Source organism: Chionomys nivalis, chromosome 7, assembly GCF_950005125.1.
Source record: "Chionomys nivalis chromosome 7, mChiNiv1.1, whole genome shotgun sequence".
NCBI lineage: Eukaryota > Metazoa > Chordata > Mammalia > Rodentia > Cricetidae > Chionomys > Chionomys nivalis.
Genome location: NC_080092.1, coordinates 40674895 through 40695589, shown reverse-complemented (window position 1 = coordinate 40695589; position 20695 = coordinate 40674895). Strand labels below are relative to the sequence as shown.

Here is a 20695-nt window from a genome sequence, read left to right as displayed (position 1 = left end):
TGTAACCTGGAATACATGAGGGCCTATTTAAAAAATGTTTAAGTACACCAAGAAAAATATATTGGGTACATAATTCAGTTCAGAATAAACAGTACAGTTGGCCATATTGTGTCTTCAAGGACGAGGAGAAAAATGAAAGCTTGTACTCAGCCCGCTATTTCCTTTTGATGAAGTCCAGGGCCCCTGCCCACATGGTTCTGCTTCACACATCAGTTCATTCAAGCAAGACATCCCTTGTAGAGATTCTCAGAGGCTAGCCTTAGTGTGAGCAATCCCTCAAAGTGTGCCTTGAGTTTCATCTTCTAGATGACTCTAGATCTGATCAAGCTGACCTGTGAGATTAAATATCTTAGTAGTTCCTTAGCAGCAGAAGTGGGGACCTGCCCTTTCTCTCAGTTGATGGAGCTGAGTCCTGACACCTGACATGAACTGGGGACAAACACCCCCTGCTATGTTTTCTATTGCAGCCTCAGTTCCTAACTCACAGGGGCCTGAATTTCCAGAGTCATCTTTGTTATTTAGATCTCTAGAGTGTTCAGATCCTGCTTTCCCCCATATTAGCTGGTTAACTGAATTTAGATACAGTTTAAAAGGCAGATTTTTGATTGTGTGTATTATTTTCAAATTTTATGAGTTTGTAACTTTATTTCCTAGACACTGTATGAGAAGGACCAACTGAGACTCAGACCAAAAATTTAGAGACAATGAAGTACAACACTGGATACAGAGCCAGTCCTTGTTCACTCAGATGCTGCTCTGCATTCCATCCTTAGTGGGCATCTCTCTAGATCTGGAAGCCGCCTTCTCCCCACCCAGTGATTTAACTGGCTTCTTTGAACTCCACAGGCATCAGAGGAAGCAACTCAAGATTCCTGCAAACTCAGACAGCTAACCACCGATACATGTGAATATAGTTAAGAAAATGTTTTTAAATCAAGGTTAATAGTTGGCCTTGAATTCACTCTTTGATCACGAAGGTCCTGAACTTGTAATGCCCCCCTGTCTCTTACTCTGAAGTAGCTGGACTGATAGTCTGGTTACATCAGGCCTTTTTCAATATTCTGAGTTGGACTGATGATAATTGAAGAACTTTAGAAACCGTAATTTACAACAGTCTCTCTCCTAGTATATAAACAAGCCTCATAAGCAAAACCACATAGTCTATCTTGTGCCCAGTTGATGATATATTAAGTAGCAATGGTGAAATCATACTCAGAGTCGTTGTGATACACAAATGCTGAGCTTTTTTCTAAAAAAATCTGTAATTTATAGACCTTCAATTTTCCTAAAAGAAGAGCAAGTTGGAGATACATGGTGAGGACATCTCTTGCAATTATGCACAGAAGATATTTTTTTCATTTTTGTTTATCTCAGTCAGCTCTTACCTGGTGGAATGATGATCACTTTGTGTGTCCAAAGGTCATCAAGCGATGAAACGGACAGTATGAGTGTCTCAGTGGTGACTCTGCTGTTCTGGTGAGGGATTGCTGGAGCTGTGGATGCATGAAGCTGTCTGATTTCATTGTATGTCTAAATATTTTAATGTGATTCACCTTCCAGTTCATCTGGGAAAAGAGATAGCACGCTTTGATATGTCTGGGGAACATGCTGTGGGAATATGTTTGGTCTGCCAGGTCCCATTGACTAAGATTTCTCAGGGTCCCTATGGGTCATCTTAGGGATATCTTAAGAAAGCATTTCCTGTGGCTACAAGAAAATGCCAGTTGGTATGAAAAAATTATGGTTTTATTTTTCAGAAATCTCAATCTTTACAATCTTTGAGACAGATATTTTAAGATTTTTAATATATCTGTATTTTATTCAGGCTACAAATATGAAAATATGAAATACGAATTTACCATTTTCCTTGTCCAAGTTCTTAGGATACTTAGAAGCATCAACCAACTCTATTTCACTCTTGTATCTGCTGCTGTGATCTGTGACAGTATACATGTGATCCCCCAAAGCCTTGTCTTGCCTTACAGATATTCATGGATGATGTCATTAAAATGGTAGACTTACTATTACATGCCATAAATGACCCTTTGAAGCTTACCACTAATTCTTTATTCATCATATACAACATGATTTATCATTTTTTAAAAGTGCATCTAGATTGGTGGACCGAAAACCAAACCCAGCACTGATGGGGCAGGGGAGGAGGGCTATGAACCTGAGACCATTCTGGGCTATGATACACAGTCCTGTCCAAAGGAAAACAAAGGAAAATAAATGTGTGTGTGTGTGTCCGTGAGTGTGTGTGTGTGTGTGTTTGTGTGCGCACACGCGTGCCTGTGTGTGTCTTGTATACAGACACTATTGGCATTTACTGTACAATATCCGCTCTGGTACAGTTTTTTTTTTCCTGAGATTTCTCAAGGTCCTTTTGAAAACATAAATACAAAGGAAATAGATGCAAATCTGAAGTCTAATGTTCTATTCAATATTGCTGTGTGAAGAAGTTCATGTAACCAACTCTGGACAAACTAAATATGAGCATCAACTTGGGTGTCCTTCATACTCCCCCCAATCAGCATATCTCCACAGGTGGCCGGAGGTAATCTATTTTGAGCAGGCGCCTGTGTTTACCGATATGCTCTGATTGACATTTGTATCTGGCTTCTCTAACTTACACTTTCATGTGAGATTCATGCATATTTTTGTCTATCTTTCTTTCTTTCTTTCTTTCTTTCTTTCTTTCTTTCTTCCTTCCTTCCTTCCTTCCTTCCTTCCTTTCTTTTCTTTCCTTCTTTCTTTCTCTTTTGACTATCTTTTTATTTTATTTTACTTTTTATTAAGCTTTCTCATTTTATTTGTTTGGTTAAGAATGTACTATACATTTTCCCCTGAACTCCCCTTCCCTCATCCTCTCTGTCCTTCTCCCAATCCTGATGATGCCAATTTACTTAGGAGATCTTGTCTTTTTCCCCTTCATAGATGGATCCATGTATCTCTCTCTTAGGGTCCTCTTTGTTACCTAGGTTTTCTGGGAATGTGGCCTGTAGCCTGGTTGTCCTTTGTATTAACTCCAATATTTACTTATGAGTGAGTACATATTTTATTTGTCTTTTGGGTCTGGGTTACCTCACTCAGAATGGCTTTTTCTAGTTCTGTCAATTTGCCTGCAAATTTCAGGATGTCATTGCTTTTTACCGCTGAGTAGTACTCCATTGTGTGAATGTACCACATTTTCTTTATCCATTCTTTAGTTGAGGGGCATCTAGATTGTTTCTAGGTTCTGGGTATTACGAATAATGTTTCTATGAACGTATTGAACAAATGTCCTTTGTTATGAGTGTGCATTCTTTGTGTATATGCTCAAAAGTGGTATTGCTGGGTCTTGAGGTAGATTGATTTCCAATTTTCTGAGCCATGCTGATTTCCAAAGTGGCTCCACAAGTTTGCACTCCCACCACCAGTGGAGGAGTGCTTCCCTTATTCCACATCCTCTCCAAGATAAGCTGCCATCAGTGTTTTTGATCTTGGTCATTCTGACAGGTGTAAGATGTTATCTCAGTGTTGTTGTGTTTGAGTAGATATGGATATTCCATCTCTTGTATTCTGGTATTTTTTTTTTTATGTTTGCTACTGTAGTTCCTGATTGTTTACCCCATAGCAGAACTGCCTGACCTGAGTGAACGTCTGCTGTCTGGTGGACTACAGTCCAGTCAGTAGCTCTACCTGTTGCATACATAGCTCCACCTTCGGTCTCACTGGATAATGGAGTCCAACATCTCCTTGTCAAAAAACAGAGCAAAGGTATCTCCTCAGTTAGTTAGAGAGATCACCCACATTTTGGCTGTCCTGTATCATCTTCAGTTGACCTTTAAGCTTCTATTATCAAAAAGCACCTACAAAGCCAGAGTGCTTGCGTGTACTCAGGAGCACAGAACACTAAGACACAGGGATATGAAGACCTAAAGGATTGTGGAACTTAAAAAAAATGTAACGTGATACAACAAAACCCAAAATAAAAAACAAAACCAAGAAAGCTCTGATAATAGACCAGAAAGAAATGGAGGTTGGTGACATTTTAAGACTGTGAAAGAATTCTGGGTCATGCTGATAAAACAGGTCTATGATCTAGGGCCATGTACACACATCCTTCAAAGAGTGTAAGTTCAGCTCTGGAGCCCTTCAGCAAAGTGCAGAGGGCAGCACAGCGAGCCACAGTTGTTTCTGCCTCCCAGTGTATATGGAAGCTCTACTTAAAAGTCATCATATGTGATATAAAAATATTCACACTTTAATCAAGCTATTTCATTCTTAAAATGAGTGCTGAGCCAGTGTTTCTATCTTGACCTTTCAGTTTGCTTCGTTCCAGTATTAGTCACAAGAGAAATCAACGACTGTTAAATTGCAGAGGACAGCTGACCCTGTGGTGCCAGTCCTAAGCGAGACATCCGCAGCATAACCTACACCCAAGAGTCAAGGGAAAGCGTGGAGGGGGCAGAAAGATGTTAGGACACAGAGAACTGGGACACCTGCTGAGAGGTCATGTCTTCTGGAAACAGCAGTAAAGCAGCACCCAAGAATCTCAGTTATAGTGTTGTCTAAATAAGAGAACTGGATAGGGAGAAGGGTAGGGGTGAAATGATGTGAATACAGTGTGCACGTAGGAAATACTCAAAAAACCTAAATGGATTTAAGTGAAAAGAGGTACAATTAAATAATAAAAATTATAACATTTCAACTTAATAACATATTTTAAAAATAAAACATTTTTGTTGAAATTCTAGAAAAAATCTTTTAATATGATGTGTTTCATTAACAAATAATTTATAGTTATTTGAGTTCATTATCATGGTATATAGATTTTTCAGTGTAATCATAGCTGCAGCAGCCAAAACCTTTTTGCTTGAAGATTAATATTGATGGTTTTAAAAACTGAGGTGTATATTCACCAAATTCCTTTCTTTTTAGAGATGGAGTCTCATTTAGCTCAGACTAGCCTCATATTATACAGAGAAAAAAGCTAGTTTCCTTTTCTGTGTTTTCCTTTTCTTTTTTGTTTGTTTGTTTTTTGAGAGAAAGTTTCTCTGTGTAGCCTGGGCTGTCTTGCAACTTACTCTGTATGTCAGACTGGCCTCAAACTCAAAGAGATCTGCCTTTCTCTGATTTCCAGTGTTGGGACTAAGGGCATGTGCCACAACCACCCAGCTCTTTAAGAAAGTTTATTTTCCTTAATTTTAAATTTTAGATTTTAGATGCTTTACTTGAGAGTCATAGCACCCAACATTAATGTAAGTTTTGAGAAACAAAATTTGGTAAGTACCCCAAGATATTGATTTTGGGTGCCATGATTGTCACAAAGTAAGAAACAGGACACAGACTTCTTACTGAAGACTAAACCCTTGTGAGTCCTCCTTATAATCCCACACTTGGGAACCAGAGGCAGGAAAAGGAGATCAAACAGCACTATAGAACAACCCCTGAAATACACAGGACGAGGCCACATTTCTCATAAACCGATTGGAGTAAATTTTTAATTAGAAAGGAACTTAAATACTTCATCAGAGAGTGGACAGTGTCCAGTTATAAATACATGTGCACAAAGAGACAAAGGTCTGTGATTAGATCACATTGCAGAGCTTGTCAGAGAGACAGTGACATTGGCAGTGAGAATCGCTGTCTCTGAAGCATGCAAAACTCAAAAGATCCATTTGAGAACTGTGATGAAGATGCTTAGAGCTGACACAGTAAAATCCCTTTTATGATCAGTAGAAGACATCCGGCGGGAATCCAGCAATAGTATTATTCACAGTGAAGTAGAGGGAGAGTACAGGATCTGGTTATGGAGAGAAAATCTATTCATGTGGGGACTTCAGAGACACTCAGTAAAAACGGTGATCCTGAGTTCTCCCAGAGCCTGGGAAGGGGGAGTCAAACAGCCCCGCTGGCTGGCCATTTCCTTGTGTATAAATTCAGGCTCTGCAAACACAGAGATAGGAGCAAGACTGAATGAGCTGTCTAGGTTATCCTGTAGTGAAGACTGGGCAGTTGGAAAGCAGGTCAGCATAAGGTTGAACACCAACCACCAAACAGCTTCTGCAGATGAATATAGGACAGACGTCTCCCGTAGCAGACACATAGTTTTTTGTTTGTATCTTTGTCTCAAGAATCTATCTAGATATATTTTTTCACCTGATTTTAGCCATTCATTTTGTTATTTCTTAGAACATTCTGAGACACATAGGTTTAGTTTTTATTTTTTTATTTTATTTATTTATTTATTTATTTATTTATTTATTTATTTATTTATTTATTTTTTGGATTTTTCGAGACAGGGTTTCTCCGTAGCTTTTGGTTCCTGTCCTGGAACTAGCTCTTGTACACCAGGCTGGCCTTGAACTCCCAGAGACCCACCTGCCTCTGCCTCCCAAGTGCTGGGATTAAAGGCGTGCGCCACCATTGCCCGGCACATAGTTCAGTTTTTAAATGCTGCTAATTCTGTGTGGATCTGTGTGTAGATAAGCACACATGGGTCTGGATGTCCACGGAGGCTAGAAGAGAGTATAGAATCCCCTGGAGCTGGTGGTTACCTACAGCCTCTGCAACTGGCTTTGTCAGCAGACGTCAAGTGTCACAGGAAGGGAAGGGGGTGATGTGTATGGGGGTGAAAATCTTGGCTCCATTTTCACCATGAGAGCCACACAGTGTAGTCTTGGAGGACTCAGTACTTTCCTGCACAATAAAGCTTCTGCAGAGCAAACTTCATATCTTTGTTCCTCAGACAATAGACCACTGGATTCAAAGACGGAGTGAGGACAGAGTAGAAAATAGACGCCAGGCGACCCTGGGTCGGGGAGTACCGAGAGGCGGGCCTCAGGTACACAAAGCCTCCAGTTCCATAAAGCAAGACAACTGTGGTCAGGTGAGAGGAGCAGGTGGAAAAGGCCTTCCACCTGCCGTCCACCGAGGGGATGCGGACAACTGTGGACACGATGCCCACATAGGAGAGGACCGTGAGGGCAAAGGCACTCATGATGATGCAGCTGCTCACAGCGAAGCCTATGTCCTCATTGAGATGGTAATCAGTGCAGGACAGCCTCATGACTGGAGGGATGTCACAGAAGAAGTGTTCAACAACATTGGGTCCACAGTAGGGGAGGGAGAAGGTGTTGAAAGTGTGGAAGGCTGAATAGATGACCCCACTCACCCAGGCAGTGACCACCAGCTCAGCACAACATTTGTGGCTCATGATGGTTCCATAGAGCAGTGGTCTGAGGATGGCCAGGAACCGGTCATAAGCCATGGCTGTGAGCAGGAAGCATTCAGTAGCACACAGTGTGACAAACATATAAAGCTGTGTTACACACTCGAGATAGGAGATGAGCCCCGAGCCTGTGAAGGACATAACCACTGCCTTGGGGATGGTGGCTGAAGTGTAACACATGTCCAGGAAAGACAAATTCTTCAGGAAGAAGTACATGGGGGAGTGGAGCCTCCTGTCTCTCATCACAGCTGCGATGATGGAGATGTTCCCCAGGAACCCGAATATGTAGACAAGCAAGAAAAACGGGATGACCACCAATCTCAGCTGTGGGGTATCTGAGAAGCCCACGAGGAGGAAGTGAGTCACTCTTGTGTGATTGGACATGTCTGCTCCAATTGTGTTCAGATGGCACAGCTAGGGAGGGGACAGCAAGAGGAGGAAGGCTCAGACGTGTGTGTGCAGCTCCATGTTGTCTACAGAGTTATGGCTTCCATCAAAAAACTATCACCACGAAGCAGCTTATCTAAAGGGCATTTCAAAAACTCAGGAGGAGGAGAGGGAGGAGAAAAGGAATGGGAAGTAGAAGAGGGAGGGAGGAAATAGAGCAAGGGAGAGAGGGCACTCCTGCCAAAGGTCTATAGCTCTTAAATTCTCTTTGGCATCAAGTTGGAGCAGTCCCGGGTTTTAACTTTCTTTTTATTGGAGCAAATCAACTCCTAAACATTTCAATGTTGTGTAAATGGTCAGTATTTATTCTCATAAATATAACACATTTTCTTCTTGATAGTCTATAAATTTTTTAATCTCCTCATTTTTATTCTATTGTTTTTTCTTACTATTGTTTTTTACCACTCCTACATACACATTTTTTACTAGTAAATATGTTATTAATTTTTCTGTAGAGACTTTTTTTTTAAATGAAAAAATCATTCTAATAACACGGTTGGGCAAATGTCCTCTGGTGAGGAACACACGTAATGTTAAACACTTGAGTTCTAGGTTTCTGTAAATCCTTGTTCCTAGAAACCATGATTTTGTTTATTTTCCTCCTGCTTTTTTTCTTTTACTCTGTGGTGTGTGATGCAGGAACAAGCTGCACTCTTTCTATGTCTGCAGAGAAGCTCAGTGTCTGACGATGAGCCCTCAGGGGACATTAGTGATGGGACAAGCCAAAGCAAGCTTCTGTGGTCTCCCTCAGACATGAGCCTGGAATAGTTGCTCTGAGGCAGTGCTCTCTGTGGACTCAGCTATGACTGAGCTCACGTGTGGACACACATATCCCCCCCCCCCCGCGACACTCACTGACTTTGAATGTTTAGGCTGCTGGTTAGGTTTTAAAGAATATGTTATTTCTATGGAAGTATCTTTTTTTCTCTGGACCCCCCCCCCCTTTTTTTGGTTCATCAGCAGCTCCAGGGAAGACATCTTCACAGGTGCTGGCAAGGGGAGCCGAGGTTCCCATTTTTATCACATACTCCCAACCCTCTTGATTGCACTACTATTTGGCTGAGAACCTGCAAAAACCTCGATGCCAGCGTGGGGGGAACAATGCAGGCATGGGGCTCAGTGAAGGCACTGGCGGCAGCCTGGGTGCTGGACTAGATTCTGGGAGCTGGAGGAGCAGTGTGGGGATTTCCCTTAGGAAAGGCAAAAGTGCACAGCGCTTGGGAAAGGGCAAAGTTTGTAGAAAGCACAAGTGCACGGGTTCTCTGTGGAACAGAAGTGGCTTTGGTCTCACCTGTAATTCCTGATCTAGCTCATCAGCTATGCCCCATCAAATGGAAGGAGAAATCCTTGAAGGATCTGGGTGTGGTTGAGTGGGTGTAGAGGTCCTGGTTCCTGGGACTGGAGAGGGCTCAGCAATCAAGGACAGTGGCTGTTCTTCCACAGGATCCAGGTCAAATTCTCAGCACCCACATGGCAGTTCACAACTATCTGTAACTTCAGTTTGATAGAATCTGACACCCTCACACAGATATGCATGCAGACAACGCTCCATGTTCATTAAATAAATACATTTTCAAAACAATCTAAATTATCTTATGTTTTATAAAATCCACAAAATATAAGCAATATAATTATTTTTTCTAGAGACAGAGCTGAGAAAGAGTCTGCTCCTGTGGAAGAGGATTAGCCTTGGGTGGCACTGACCCTGAGAGGTCAGCAAGCTGCAGCTAGAAAGACTCTAAGTTTACTGGTCAGGTGACTGTCACTTGACTGAGGCAAGGTCATGGTGGCTGTGGACCAGGTGCTCCCCCCCTTCACTCCCTCCCACCTTTCCAGTCACCTCTTCCTAAATTGACATGCTAAACCTTGGAACAAGATACTACCTCTGGTTTTAGAAGAAATCAATTCCAGATCCTGACTGGTTTGTCTGCCTGAATGACTGTCAGAATCTGATGTGACTGGGATGTGGATTTTACTAGAAAGTGGTATTAAATTTGAGATATTCGCTAATGTCATTTGTGAAAATGAGGGGACATTTACAATATCTTTCTTTGGCCTTGGGGAAACTTGTACCTTCTAAACTTTGCTTTGAAATTTGGTTCCTCTATGAATGCCCTAGTTAGTGTAGCAAACACAAAATACCAAGATAACTAACAATTTCTTAACATTATACCTTTACATTGTAAGTCTCCCTGATTTGTCTACAGATGACCCAAACAGGCAGTTTCTGTCTCTGTAAATCATGTTTAATATTCAAAGTGTAACTTGGGTAGGAACCTAAAAGCAACTTACTGATAAAGTGTGTGTAAGAAAGTGATGTGATATTACTAACCTGTATAAACTGGGGAGGATTTCTGTTTTGAACTGTTCTCCTTATTTGCACTAGCCAGAACGGTTGCTCTCTATTATCAAAAGAAAATTTCCTTTATTAGTCTCTAAGTGCATGGAGTGATTTCTCACTTAACGCCATAACAGCAGCAGAATTGTCTTTCTGTCCCTGTCTTATTGAAGTAGTATGATGTCCAGGCTCATCCTCCTTGTTGACATTCTCCTTGTTGACAGAGGAAGGACTTTCCTCTTTCCTATAGACCACGTCCCCTTTGTGGATATCACCACTTTTAATCCATTCCTGCCCTGGTGGGCACTTTGGTTGTTTTTGTTGCTCAACTACTTCCAGGAGGCTTCAGCAGACACAGTACTGCAAACACCTCTTCTGTGTATGGATTTAAATCCCTTTGGGTACGTACTCAGAGTTGGGTGTGCTAGACCCTGGGACCATTCTCTTCCTAGCTTTCCAACCATTCCACAGTCAGCTTTTTTTTTGTATCTATTAAGAAGGTTAGGTGATGAATAATTATCAGCTTAACTTATATTACAGTGTCTCAGGCACTGAAATGTTAATAAAACCTTTTAAATTATCACTAGTCAAAACTGAATATGGCCTGTATTCACAGCTTATGGGAGATGGAGGCAGGAGAATCAGAATTCTAAGAGAGTTTGAATGTAACTTGGGATACATGAGGGCCTATTTAAAAAATGTTAAAGTACACCAAAAAAAATGTATTGGCTACCTAATTCAGTTGGCCATATTGTGTCTTCAGTGAGGAAGAGAGAAATGAATGCTTGTACTCAGCCTGCTTTCTCCTTTTATACAGTCCAGGGCCCCTGCCACATGGTTCTGCTTTACACATCAGTTCATTCAAGCAAGACAATCCCTTGTAGAGATTCTCAGAGGCTAGCCTTAGTGTGAGCAATCTCTCAAAGTGTGCCTTGAATTTCATCTTCTAGATGACTCTAGATCTGATCAAGCTGGCCTGTGAGATTAAATATCTTAGTAGTTCCTTAGCAGGAGAAGTGGGGACCTTCCCTTTCTCTCAGTTGATGGAGCTGAGTCCTGACACCTGACACGAACTGGGGATAAACACCCCCTGCTTTGTTTTCTATTGCAGCCTTAGTTCCTAACTCACATGGGCCTGAATTTCCAGAGTCAACTTCATTAGTTATATCTCTGGTGCGTTTAAGATTCTGCTTTCCCCCAGATTAGCTGGTTAACTGAATTTAGATACAGTTTAAAAGGCAGATTTTTGATTGTGTGTATTATTTTCAAATTTTATGAGTTTGTAACTTTATTTCCTAAACACTGTGTGAGAAGGACCAACTTAGACTCAGACCAAAAATAAAAGAGACAATGAAGTACAACACTGGATACAGAGCCAGTCCTTGTTCACTCAGATGCTGCTCTGCATTCCATCCTTAGTGGGCATCTCTCCAGATCTGGAAGCCGCCTTCTCCCACTCCAGTGATTTAACTGGCTTCCTTGAGTTCTACAGGCATCAGAGGAAGCAACTCAAGATTCCTGCAAACTCAGACAGCTAACCACTGATACATGTGAATATAATTAAGAAGATGTTTTTAAATCAAGGTTAATAGTTAATTGGCCTTGAATTCACTCTCTGATCACAAAGATCCTGAACTTGCAATGCCCCCGTCTCTTACTCTGAAGTAGCTGGACTGATAGTCTTGTTACATCAGGCCCTTTTCAATATTCTGAGTTTGACTGAGGATACTTGAACAACTTGTAATTTACAGCAGTTTCTTTCTTAATATGTAAACAAGCCTCATAAGCAAAACCACATATTCTGTCTTGTGCCCAGTTGATGATATATTAAGAACCGGTGGTGAAATCATACTCAGAGTCGTTGTGATACACAAATGCTGAGCTTCTTTCTAAAAAAATTCTGTAATATATAGACCTTCAATTTTCCTAAAAGAAGAGCCAGTTGGAGATACATGGTGAGGACATCTCTTGCAATTATGCACAGAAGATATTTTTTTCATTTTTGTTTATCTCAGTCAGCTCTTACCTGGTGGAATGATGATCACTTTGTGTGTCTAAAGGTCATAAAGTGATGAAATGGACAGTAGCAGTGTCTCAGTGGTGACTCTGCTGTTCTGGCGAGGGATTGCTGGAGGTGTGGATGCATGAAGCTGTCTGATTTCATTGTATGTTAAATATTTTAACGTGATTCACCTTCCAGTTCATCTGGGAAAGGAGATAGCACACTTTGATATGTCTGGGGAGCTTGCTCTGGGAATATGTTTGGTCTGTCAGGTACCATGACTAAGATTTCTCAGGATCCCTATGGGTCATCTTAGGGATATCTTAAAAAAGCATTTCCTGTGGCTACAAGAAAATGCCAGTTGGTATGAGAAAATTATGGTTTTATTTTTCAGAAATCTCAGACCTGACACCCAATGAGACAGATATTTTAAGACAAAAATATCTCTATTTTATTCAGTCCTCAAATATGAAATTATGAAATATGAACTCACCATTTTCCTTCTCCAAGTTCTTAGGATATGTAGGAGCATCAACCCACTCCACTGTGCTCTTATATGTGCTGTTGTGATCTGTGACAGTATACATGTGATCCCCCAAAGCCTTGTCTTGCCTTACCGATATTCATGGATGATGTCATTAAAATGGTAGGTTTATTATTGCATACCATAAATAACCCTTTGAAGTTTGCAACTAATTTTTTATTCATTAAATGCAACAGGATTTATCATTTTTTAAAATACATCTAGATTGGTGGACAGAAAACCAAACCCAACACTTATGGGGCTGGGCAGAGGACTATGAACCTGAGACCATTCTGGGCTATGATACACAGTCCTGTCTAAAGGCAAAAAAGGAAAATAAATATGTGTGTGTGTGCGCGCATGCCTGCACGCATGTGTGCTTATGTGCATCTTGTATACCTACACTATTGGTGTTTCTTCTACAATATCTGCTCTGGTACAGTTTGCTTCCTGAGATTTGCCAAGGTCCTTGTGGAAACATAAATACAAAGGACACAGATGCAAATCTGAAGTCTAAAGGTCTATTCAATATTGTTGTGTGAAGGAGTTCATGTAACCAAAGCTTTGGACAAACATAACATGAGCATCAACTTGGATGTCCTTCATACTCCCCCCAATCACCGTATCTCCACAGATGGCCAGAGGTAATCTATTTTGAGCAGGCGCCCATGTTTGGCAATATGCGCTGACTCACATTTGTATCCGGCTTCTTTGACTTACACTTTGCATGTGAGATTCATGCATGTTGTTGTCCATATTTCTTTCTATGTTGTTTCTTCTTTTGATTCTCCTTTTATTTTTACTATTTTATTTTACTTTTTATTAATCCTCGTTTTAATTGTTTGGATAGGGATATACTATACATTTTTTCTCTCACTCCCCTTCCCTCGTCCTCTCTGTCCTTCCCCTGTTCTAGATGCTCCCAATTTACTCGGGAGATCTTGTCTTTTTTCCCCTTTATACATGAATCCATGTATCTCTCTCTTAGGGCCCTCTTTGTTACCTAGGTTCTCTGGGAATGTGGCCTGTAGGCTGGTTGTCCTTTGTATTAACTCCAATATTTACTTATGACTGAGTACATATTTTATTTGTCTTTTTGGGTCTGGGTTATCTCACTCAGAATGGCTTTTTCTAGTTCTGTCAATTTGCCTGCAAATTTCAAGATGTCATTGCTTTTTACTGCCGAGTAGTACTCCATTGTGTGAATGTACTACATTTTCTCTTTTGGATTTTTCGAGACAGGGTTTCTCTGTAGTGTTTTTTTGGTTCCTGCCCTGGAACTAACTCTTGTAGACCAGGCTGGCCTCGAACTCACAGAGATCCACCTGCCTCTGCCTCTCGAGTGCTGGGATTAAAGGCGTGCGCCACCACTGCCTGGCTGTACTATATTTTCTTTATCCATTCTTTAGTTGAGGGTCATCTAAATTGTTTCTAGGTTCTGGGTATTACGAATAATGTTTCTACGAACATATTGAGCAAATGTCCTTTGTTGTGAGTGTGCATTCTTTGTGTATATGCCCAAAAGTGGTAATGCTGTGTATTTAGGTAGACTGATTCCTAACATTCTGAGCCATGCTGATTTCCAAAGTGGCTGTACAAGTTTGCACTCCCACCAGCAGTGTGGAATTGTTCTCCTTATTCCAAGATAAGCTGTCATCAGAGATTTTGATCTTGGCCATTCTGACAGGTGTAAGATAGTATTTCAGAGTTGTTGTGATTTGCACTTCTCTGATGACTAAGGATGTTGAGCATTTCTGTGTCTTTTTTTTTTATTGAAAAAAAAAATTCTGCCACCTCCCAGCCTCCCATTTCCCTCCCCCTCCTCCCCCTTCTCTCTCCCTCCCTCCACTCATCTCCCCCTCCCTCTCCAGTCCGAAGAGCAGTCAGAGTTCCCTGCCCTGTGGAAAGTCCAAGGTCCTCCCGCCTCCATCCAGGTCTAGGAAGGTGAGCATCCAAACTAGCTAGGCTCCCACAAAGCCAGAACATAAAGTAGGATCAAAATCCAGTGCCATTGTTCTTGGCTTCTCTTCAGCCCTCATTGTCCGCCATGTTCAGAGAGTCCGGTTTTATCCCATTCTTTTTCAGTCACAATCCAGCTGGTCTTGGTGAGCTCCCAATAGATCAGCTCCACTGTTTCAGTGGGTGGGTGCACCCCTCACGGTCCTGACTTCCTTGCTCATGTTCTCCCTCCTTCTGCTCCTCATTGGGACCTTGGGAGCTTGTTCGGGTGCTCCAATGTGGGACTCTGTCTCTATCTCCATCCATCGCCAGATGAAGATTCTATGGTAATAGCCGGGCGGTGGTGGCGCACGCCTTTAATCCCAGCACTCGGGAGGCAGAGGCAGGCGGATCTCTGTGAGTTCGAGACCAGCCTGGTCTACAAGAGCTAGTTCCAGGATAGGCTCCAAAACCACAGAGAAACCCTGTCTCGAAAAACCAAAAAAAAAAAAAAAAAAGATTCTATGGTAATATGCAAGATATTCATCAGTATGGCTACAAGATAGGGCCATTTCAGGTTCCCTATCCTCAGCTGCCCAAGGAACTAACTGGGGACATCCACGTGGGCACCTGGAAGCCCCTCTAGGTTTAAGTCTCTTGCCAACCTTAAGATGGCTCCCTTAATTAAGATATATGCTTCCCTGCTCCCATAACTATCCTTTCTTTATCCCAACCATCCCAATTCCCCAAGTACCCCCCATCCTCCCCTTCTCACTTTTCTCTCCCCATCTCCCCTTAGCCCCATCCCACCCCACCCCCAAGATCCCAATTTTTTGCCAGGCAATCTTGTCTACTTCCCATATCCAGGAGGATACCTATATGTTTTTCTTTGGGTTCACCTTCTCATTTAGCTTCTTTAGGATCACAAATTATAGATTCAATGACCTTTATTTATGGCTAGAAACCAATTATGAGTGAATAAATTCCATGTTCATCTTTTTGGGTCTGGGTTACCTCACTCAGGATAGTGTTTTCTATTTCCATCCATTTGCATGCAAAATTCGAGAAGTCATTGTTTTTTACCGCTGAGTAGTACTCTAATGTGTATATATTCCACACTTTCTTCATCCATTCTTCCATTGAAGGACATCTAGGTTGTTTCCAGGTTCTGGTTATTACAAATAATGCTGCTATGAACATAGTTGAACAAATGGTTCTGTAATATGATAGGGCATCTCTTGGGTATATTCCCAAGAGTGGTATTGCTGGGTCCTAGGGTAGGTTGATCCCGAATTTCCTGAGAAACTGCCACACTGATTTCCAAAGTGGTTGCACAAGTTTGCATTCCCACCAGCAATGGATGAGGGTACCCCTTCCTCCACAACCTCTCCATTTGAGATTCGTCTGTTGAGAGTTCTTTGTTTAGATATGTACCCCATATTTTTAGTCAATTATTTGGTCTTTTGATGCACAGTATCTCGAATTCTTTGCATTATTTGGAGATCAGTCCTTTATCAGATGTGGAGTTAGTGAAGATCTTTTCTGATTCTGTAGGCTGCCGTTTATCTTGTTGACTGCGTCCTTTGCTTTACAGAAGCTTCTCACTTTCAGGAGGTCAAATTTTTTAATTATTGCTTTCAGTGTCTGTGCTATTAGCGTTATATTTAGGAAGTGGTCTTCTGTGCCAATGTATTCAAGGGTATTTTCCTCTTTTCTTCTATGAGGTTTAGAGTGTTTGTTTTTATGTTGAGGTCTTTGATCCATTTAGACTTGAGTTTTGTGCATGGTGACCATAGATACATATCTATTTTCATTCTTCTACATGTTTACATTCAGTTATGATAGCACTATTTGTTGAGGATGCTTTCTTTTTTCCATTTTTTAAATTTTTATTGAGCGTTACTTTTTTTTTTTCTGCTCCCCTCCCTGCATCTCCTCTTCCCTTTAACCCTCTCTCAAGGTCCCTATTTTCCCAGTTTATTCAGGAGATCTTTTTTTTCTACTTCCCATGTTGATTAGATCTATGTATGTCTCTCTTAGGATTCACATTGTTGTCTAGATTCTCTGGGATTATGATTTGTGGGCTGGTTTTCTTTGCTTTATGTTTAAAATGCACTTATGCGTGAGTACATGTGATAATTGTCTTGCTGGGTCTGGGTTACCTCACTCAACATGATGTTTTCTAGCTCCATCCATTTGCCTGAAAAATTCAAGATGTTGTTATTTCTTTCTGTTGTGTAATACTCCATTGTGTAAATGTACCACATTTTCCTTATCCATTCTTTGGTTAAGGGGCATTTAGGTTTTTTCCAGGTTCTGGCTATGACAAGCAATGCTGCTATGAACATAGTTGAACATATGTTTTTGGCAAGATTGAGCATCCTTTGGATATATATCCCAAAGTGGTATTACTGGGTCTTGAGGAAGGTTGTTTCCTAATTTTCTGATAAATCACCACACTGACATCCAAAGGGGCTGTACCAGGGTACATTCCCACCAGAAATGCTGGGGATTTCCCTTTATCCCACAAGCTCTCCTGCATAAGTTGTCATCAGTGTTTTTGATCTTGGCCATTCTTACAAGTGTAAGATGGAATCTCAGAATTGTTTTGATTTACATTTCTCTGATGACTAAGGATGTTGAACATTTACTTAAGTGTCTTTCAGGCATTTTAGATTCCTCTGTTGAGAGTTCTCTGTTTAGGTCTGTACTCCATTTTTTTGGATTATTTGTTATTTTGATGACCAATTTCTTAAATTTTTTTTGTATATTTTGGAGACCAGACCTCTGTCTGATGTGAGGTTAGTGAAGATCTTTTCCTATTCTGTAGGTTGTTATTTTGGCTTGCTGACCGTGTCCTTTGATTTCACAATGAAATAGAGGGAGAGATACAGATATACAGACACACACACACACACACACACACACACATGTATATACAGAAATACAGGGAGAGAATGTCTATTCCATGTGGGGACTTCAGAGCCACTCAAAATGGTACTCCTGAGTTCTCCCAGAGCCTGGGAAGAGTGAGTCAAACAGCCCCGCTGGCTGGCCATTTCCTTGTGTACAAATTCAGGCTCTGCAAACAGAGATGGAAACAAGACTGAATGAGCTGTCTAGGTCATCCTGTAGTGAAGACTGGGCAGTTGGAAAGCAGGTCAGCATAGGGTTGAACACCAACCACCAAACAGTTTCTTCAGATGAATATAGGACAGACGTCTCTGGTAGCAGACACATTTTTTTTGTGTGTATTTCTTTCTGTCTCAATAATCTATCTAATTATATATTTTCACTTGATTTTAGCCATTCAGTTTTTATTTCTTTGATTCTGAGACACAAAGTTACATTTTTTAAATGCTACTATTTATGTGTATATCTGTGTGTAGATAGCGCACATGGGTCTGGATGCCTCTGGAGACCAGAAGAAGGTCTAGAATCCACTGGAGTTGAAAGTTCACCACAGGGACTGTGATGGTCTCCTGCAGCCTCTGCAACTGGCTTTGTCAGTAGGCATTAAGTGTCACAGGAAGGGAAGGGGTGTGATGTGTATGGGGATGAAAATCTTGGCTCCAGTTTCACCATGACAGCCACACATTGTAGTCTTGGAGGACTCAGTATTTTCTTCTGTAATAAAGTTTCTGCAGAGCAAACTTCATATCTTTGTTCCTCAGACAATAGACCACTGGATTCAAAGACGGAGTGAGGACAGAGTAGAAAATAGACGCCAGGCGACCCTGGGTCAGGGAGTACCCAGAGGCAGGCCTCAGGTACACGAAGCTTCCAGTTCCATAAAACAAGACAACTGTGGTCAGGTGAGAGGAGCAGGTGGAAAAGGCCTTCCACCTGCCGTCCACCGAGGGGATGCTGACAACTGTGGACACGATGCCCACATAGGAGAGGACCGTGAGGGTGAAGGAGCTCATGACGATGCAGCTGCTCACAGCGAAGCCCACCTCCTCATTGAGATGGTAATCAGTGCAGGACAGCCTCATGACTGGAGGGATGTCACAGAAGAAGTGTTCAACAACATTGGGTCCGCAGTAGGGGAGGGAGAAGGTGTTGAAAGTGTGGAAGGCAGAGTAGATGGCCCCACTCACCCAGGCAGTGACCACCAGCTCAACACGACATTTGTGGCTCATGATGGTTCCATAGAGCAGTGGTCTGAGGATGGCCAGGAACCGGTCATAAGCCATGGCCGTGAGCAGGAAGCATTCAGTAGCAGAGAGCGTGATAAATATGTAAAGCTGTGCTACACAGTCGAGATAGGAGATGAGCCCCGAGCCTGTGAAGGACATAACCACTGCCTTGGGGATGGTGGCTGAAGTGTAGCACATGTCCAGGAAAGACAAATTCTTCAGGAAGAAGTACATGGGGGAGTGGAGCCTCCTGTCTCTCATCACAGCTGCGATGATGGAGATGTTCCCCAGGAGGCCGAATGTGTAGACAAGCAGGAAAAACGAGATGACCACCAATCTCAGCTGCGGTGTATCTGAGAAGCCCACGAGGAGGAAGTGAGTCACTCTTGTGTGATTGGACATGTCTGCTCCAATTGTGTTAAGATGCAGGGGCCACACACAGCTAAGGGAGGGGACAGCAAGAGGAGGCAGGCTCAGACGTGTGTGTGCAGCTCCATGTTGTCTACAGAGTCATGGCGTCCATCAGAAAGCTATCACCTCGAAGCAGCTTATCTAAAGGGCATTTCCAAGAACTCAGAAGGAGGAGAGAGAAAGGAAAAGAGGGAGGGGGAGATAAATGAGGGGGAGAGGGAACACCTGACAAAGTTCTATTGCCAGTAAATCCTCCCTGTATTCAAGTGGGAAGCAGTCCCGTGAGTTTGCTTTCTATGTAATTAAGCAAATAATTTCATAACCATTTCAATGTTGTTTTAAAAGATAGAGTTTTTTAGTTTTACTCTCATTATTAACACATTTCCATCTTAATAGCCTATAGATTTTCTGAAGCTCCTCCTTTTCTTTCTGTTGCTGATTCACCTCTCCAACACACACATACCTTCTTTACTTGTAATTTTTTAATTAATTATCCTTTAAAAATTTTTTTATTAATTTTTTTAAGAGTCATTTTTTTAATAAAAAAATCATTCTATGAATAGCGTTGGGCCAATGTCCTCCGCCGGGGAATACATATAATATGTACACTTGAGTTGTAGGTTTGTGTCAATTCCTCTTCCTAGAGACCTTGATTTTGTTTATTATTCCTTCTGCTTTTTTATTTTCAACTCTATTAGTGTGTGACACAGGAACATGCTGCACTCTTTCTCTGCCTGTAGAGAAGGTCAGTGCCTGACGATGAGCTCTCAGTGGACATTAGTAAATAGGCAAATCAAAGCATTCATCTGTGATCTCCCTCAGACATCAGCCTCAGACCAGACTCTGCCTCTGAGAAACCCCGCCAAACGATGACCCCCTCCCCAGAAATGCTCAAGACCACTCCCACATGGTATTTAAATTTACCCCAGAGAATAAACATGTGGTTTGTGGTCTTCCTTCTCCATCTCCTCTCTGAGGTGCTGGAAGGCCATCCGGGGAAAGTTGGCATCCATTAAACCTGGGCTTTTTCTAATTTTGTTTGATTAGTTGTTTGCCTAATTAGTCTGATTCGAATTATTGCATCTGTGGAGAGGTTTATCAGGGTGAAGAAACTTTTCACCATGGAAGTATCTTTTGCTCCGAGCCCATTTCTTGGCTCATCAGCAGCTCCAGAGAAGACATCTGCCACAGGTGCTGAACAGGAGCGCTGAGGCTCCCACTTTCATCATGTATTTCCAACCCTCCTGACTCCACGACTATTTGTCCGAGGACCGCTGTGGCGAGTCCATGAGACTATACAGCAAATGTACAGCTGACAGACCAGCAGGCAAATTTACAAAAAATATAATATTGTGAAGAACCCGTTTTTCAGAGCTGCGGGAACACCTGTCTTTCGGATAAGTCACTGTTAATTCTGTAGATAGCTCCTGAAATCACAACATTTCTCCCTTCTGTATTATCCCAGCAGGGTAAAGCTGACTGTTCCGGTAGGGTAACCGGATACCACCCTCCACACCCTGAAACCATGCTTCTCATACTCATTTTCACTCAGTCAAACCATTGTTCTCATAGCCAAAATCTACACAAACTAGCCCCCCACAACTATTTTTACTGACAGGATTCATCAACAAGGAAGGAGCCAAGCTGATATGTCTGCTCCAAAAGCAGACTCAGGGAAGTA

The 20695-nt window shown here is 41.8% G+C and overlaps 2 protein-coding genes across 2 annotated transcripts; both read right to left on the bottom strand.

Annotated features, from left to right (window-relative positions):
• Positions 1-6673: 6673 nt before the first annotated feature.
• Positions 6674-7600, bottom strand: LOC130878525 (olfactory receptor 1019-like). Its single transcript, XM_057776535.1, has one exon. It carries the CDS (start codon positions 7598-7600, stop codon positions 6674-6676), a length of 927 nt encoding a protein of 308 aa, XP_057632518.1.
• Positions 7601-18078: 10478 nt separating this feature from the next.
• Positions 18079-19005, bottom strand: LOC130878549 (olfactory receptor 5A2-like). Its single transcript, XM_057776574.1, has one exon. The coding sequence runs from the start codon at positions 19003-19005 to the stop codon at positions 18079-18081; it is 927 nt and encodes a 308-aa protein (XP_057632557.1).
• Positions 19006-20695: the final 1690 nt, after the last annotated feature.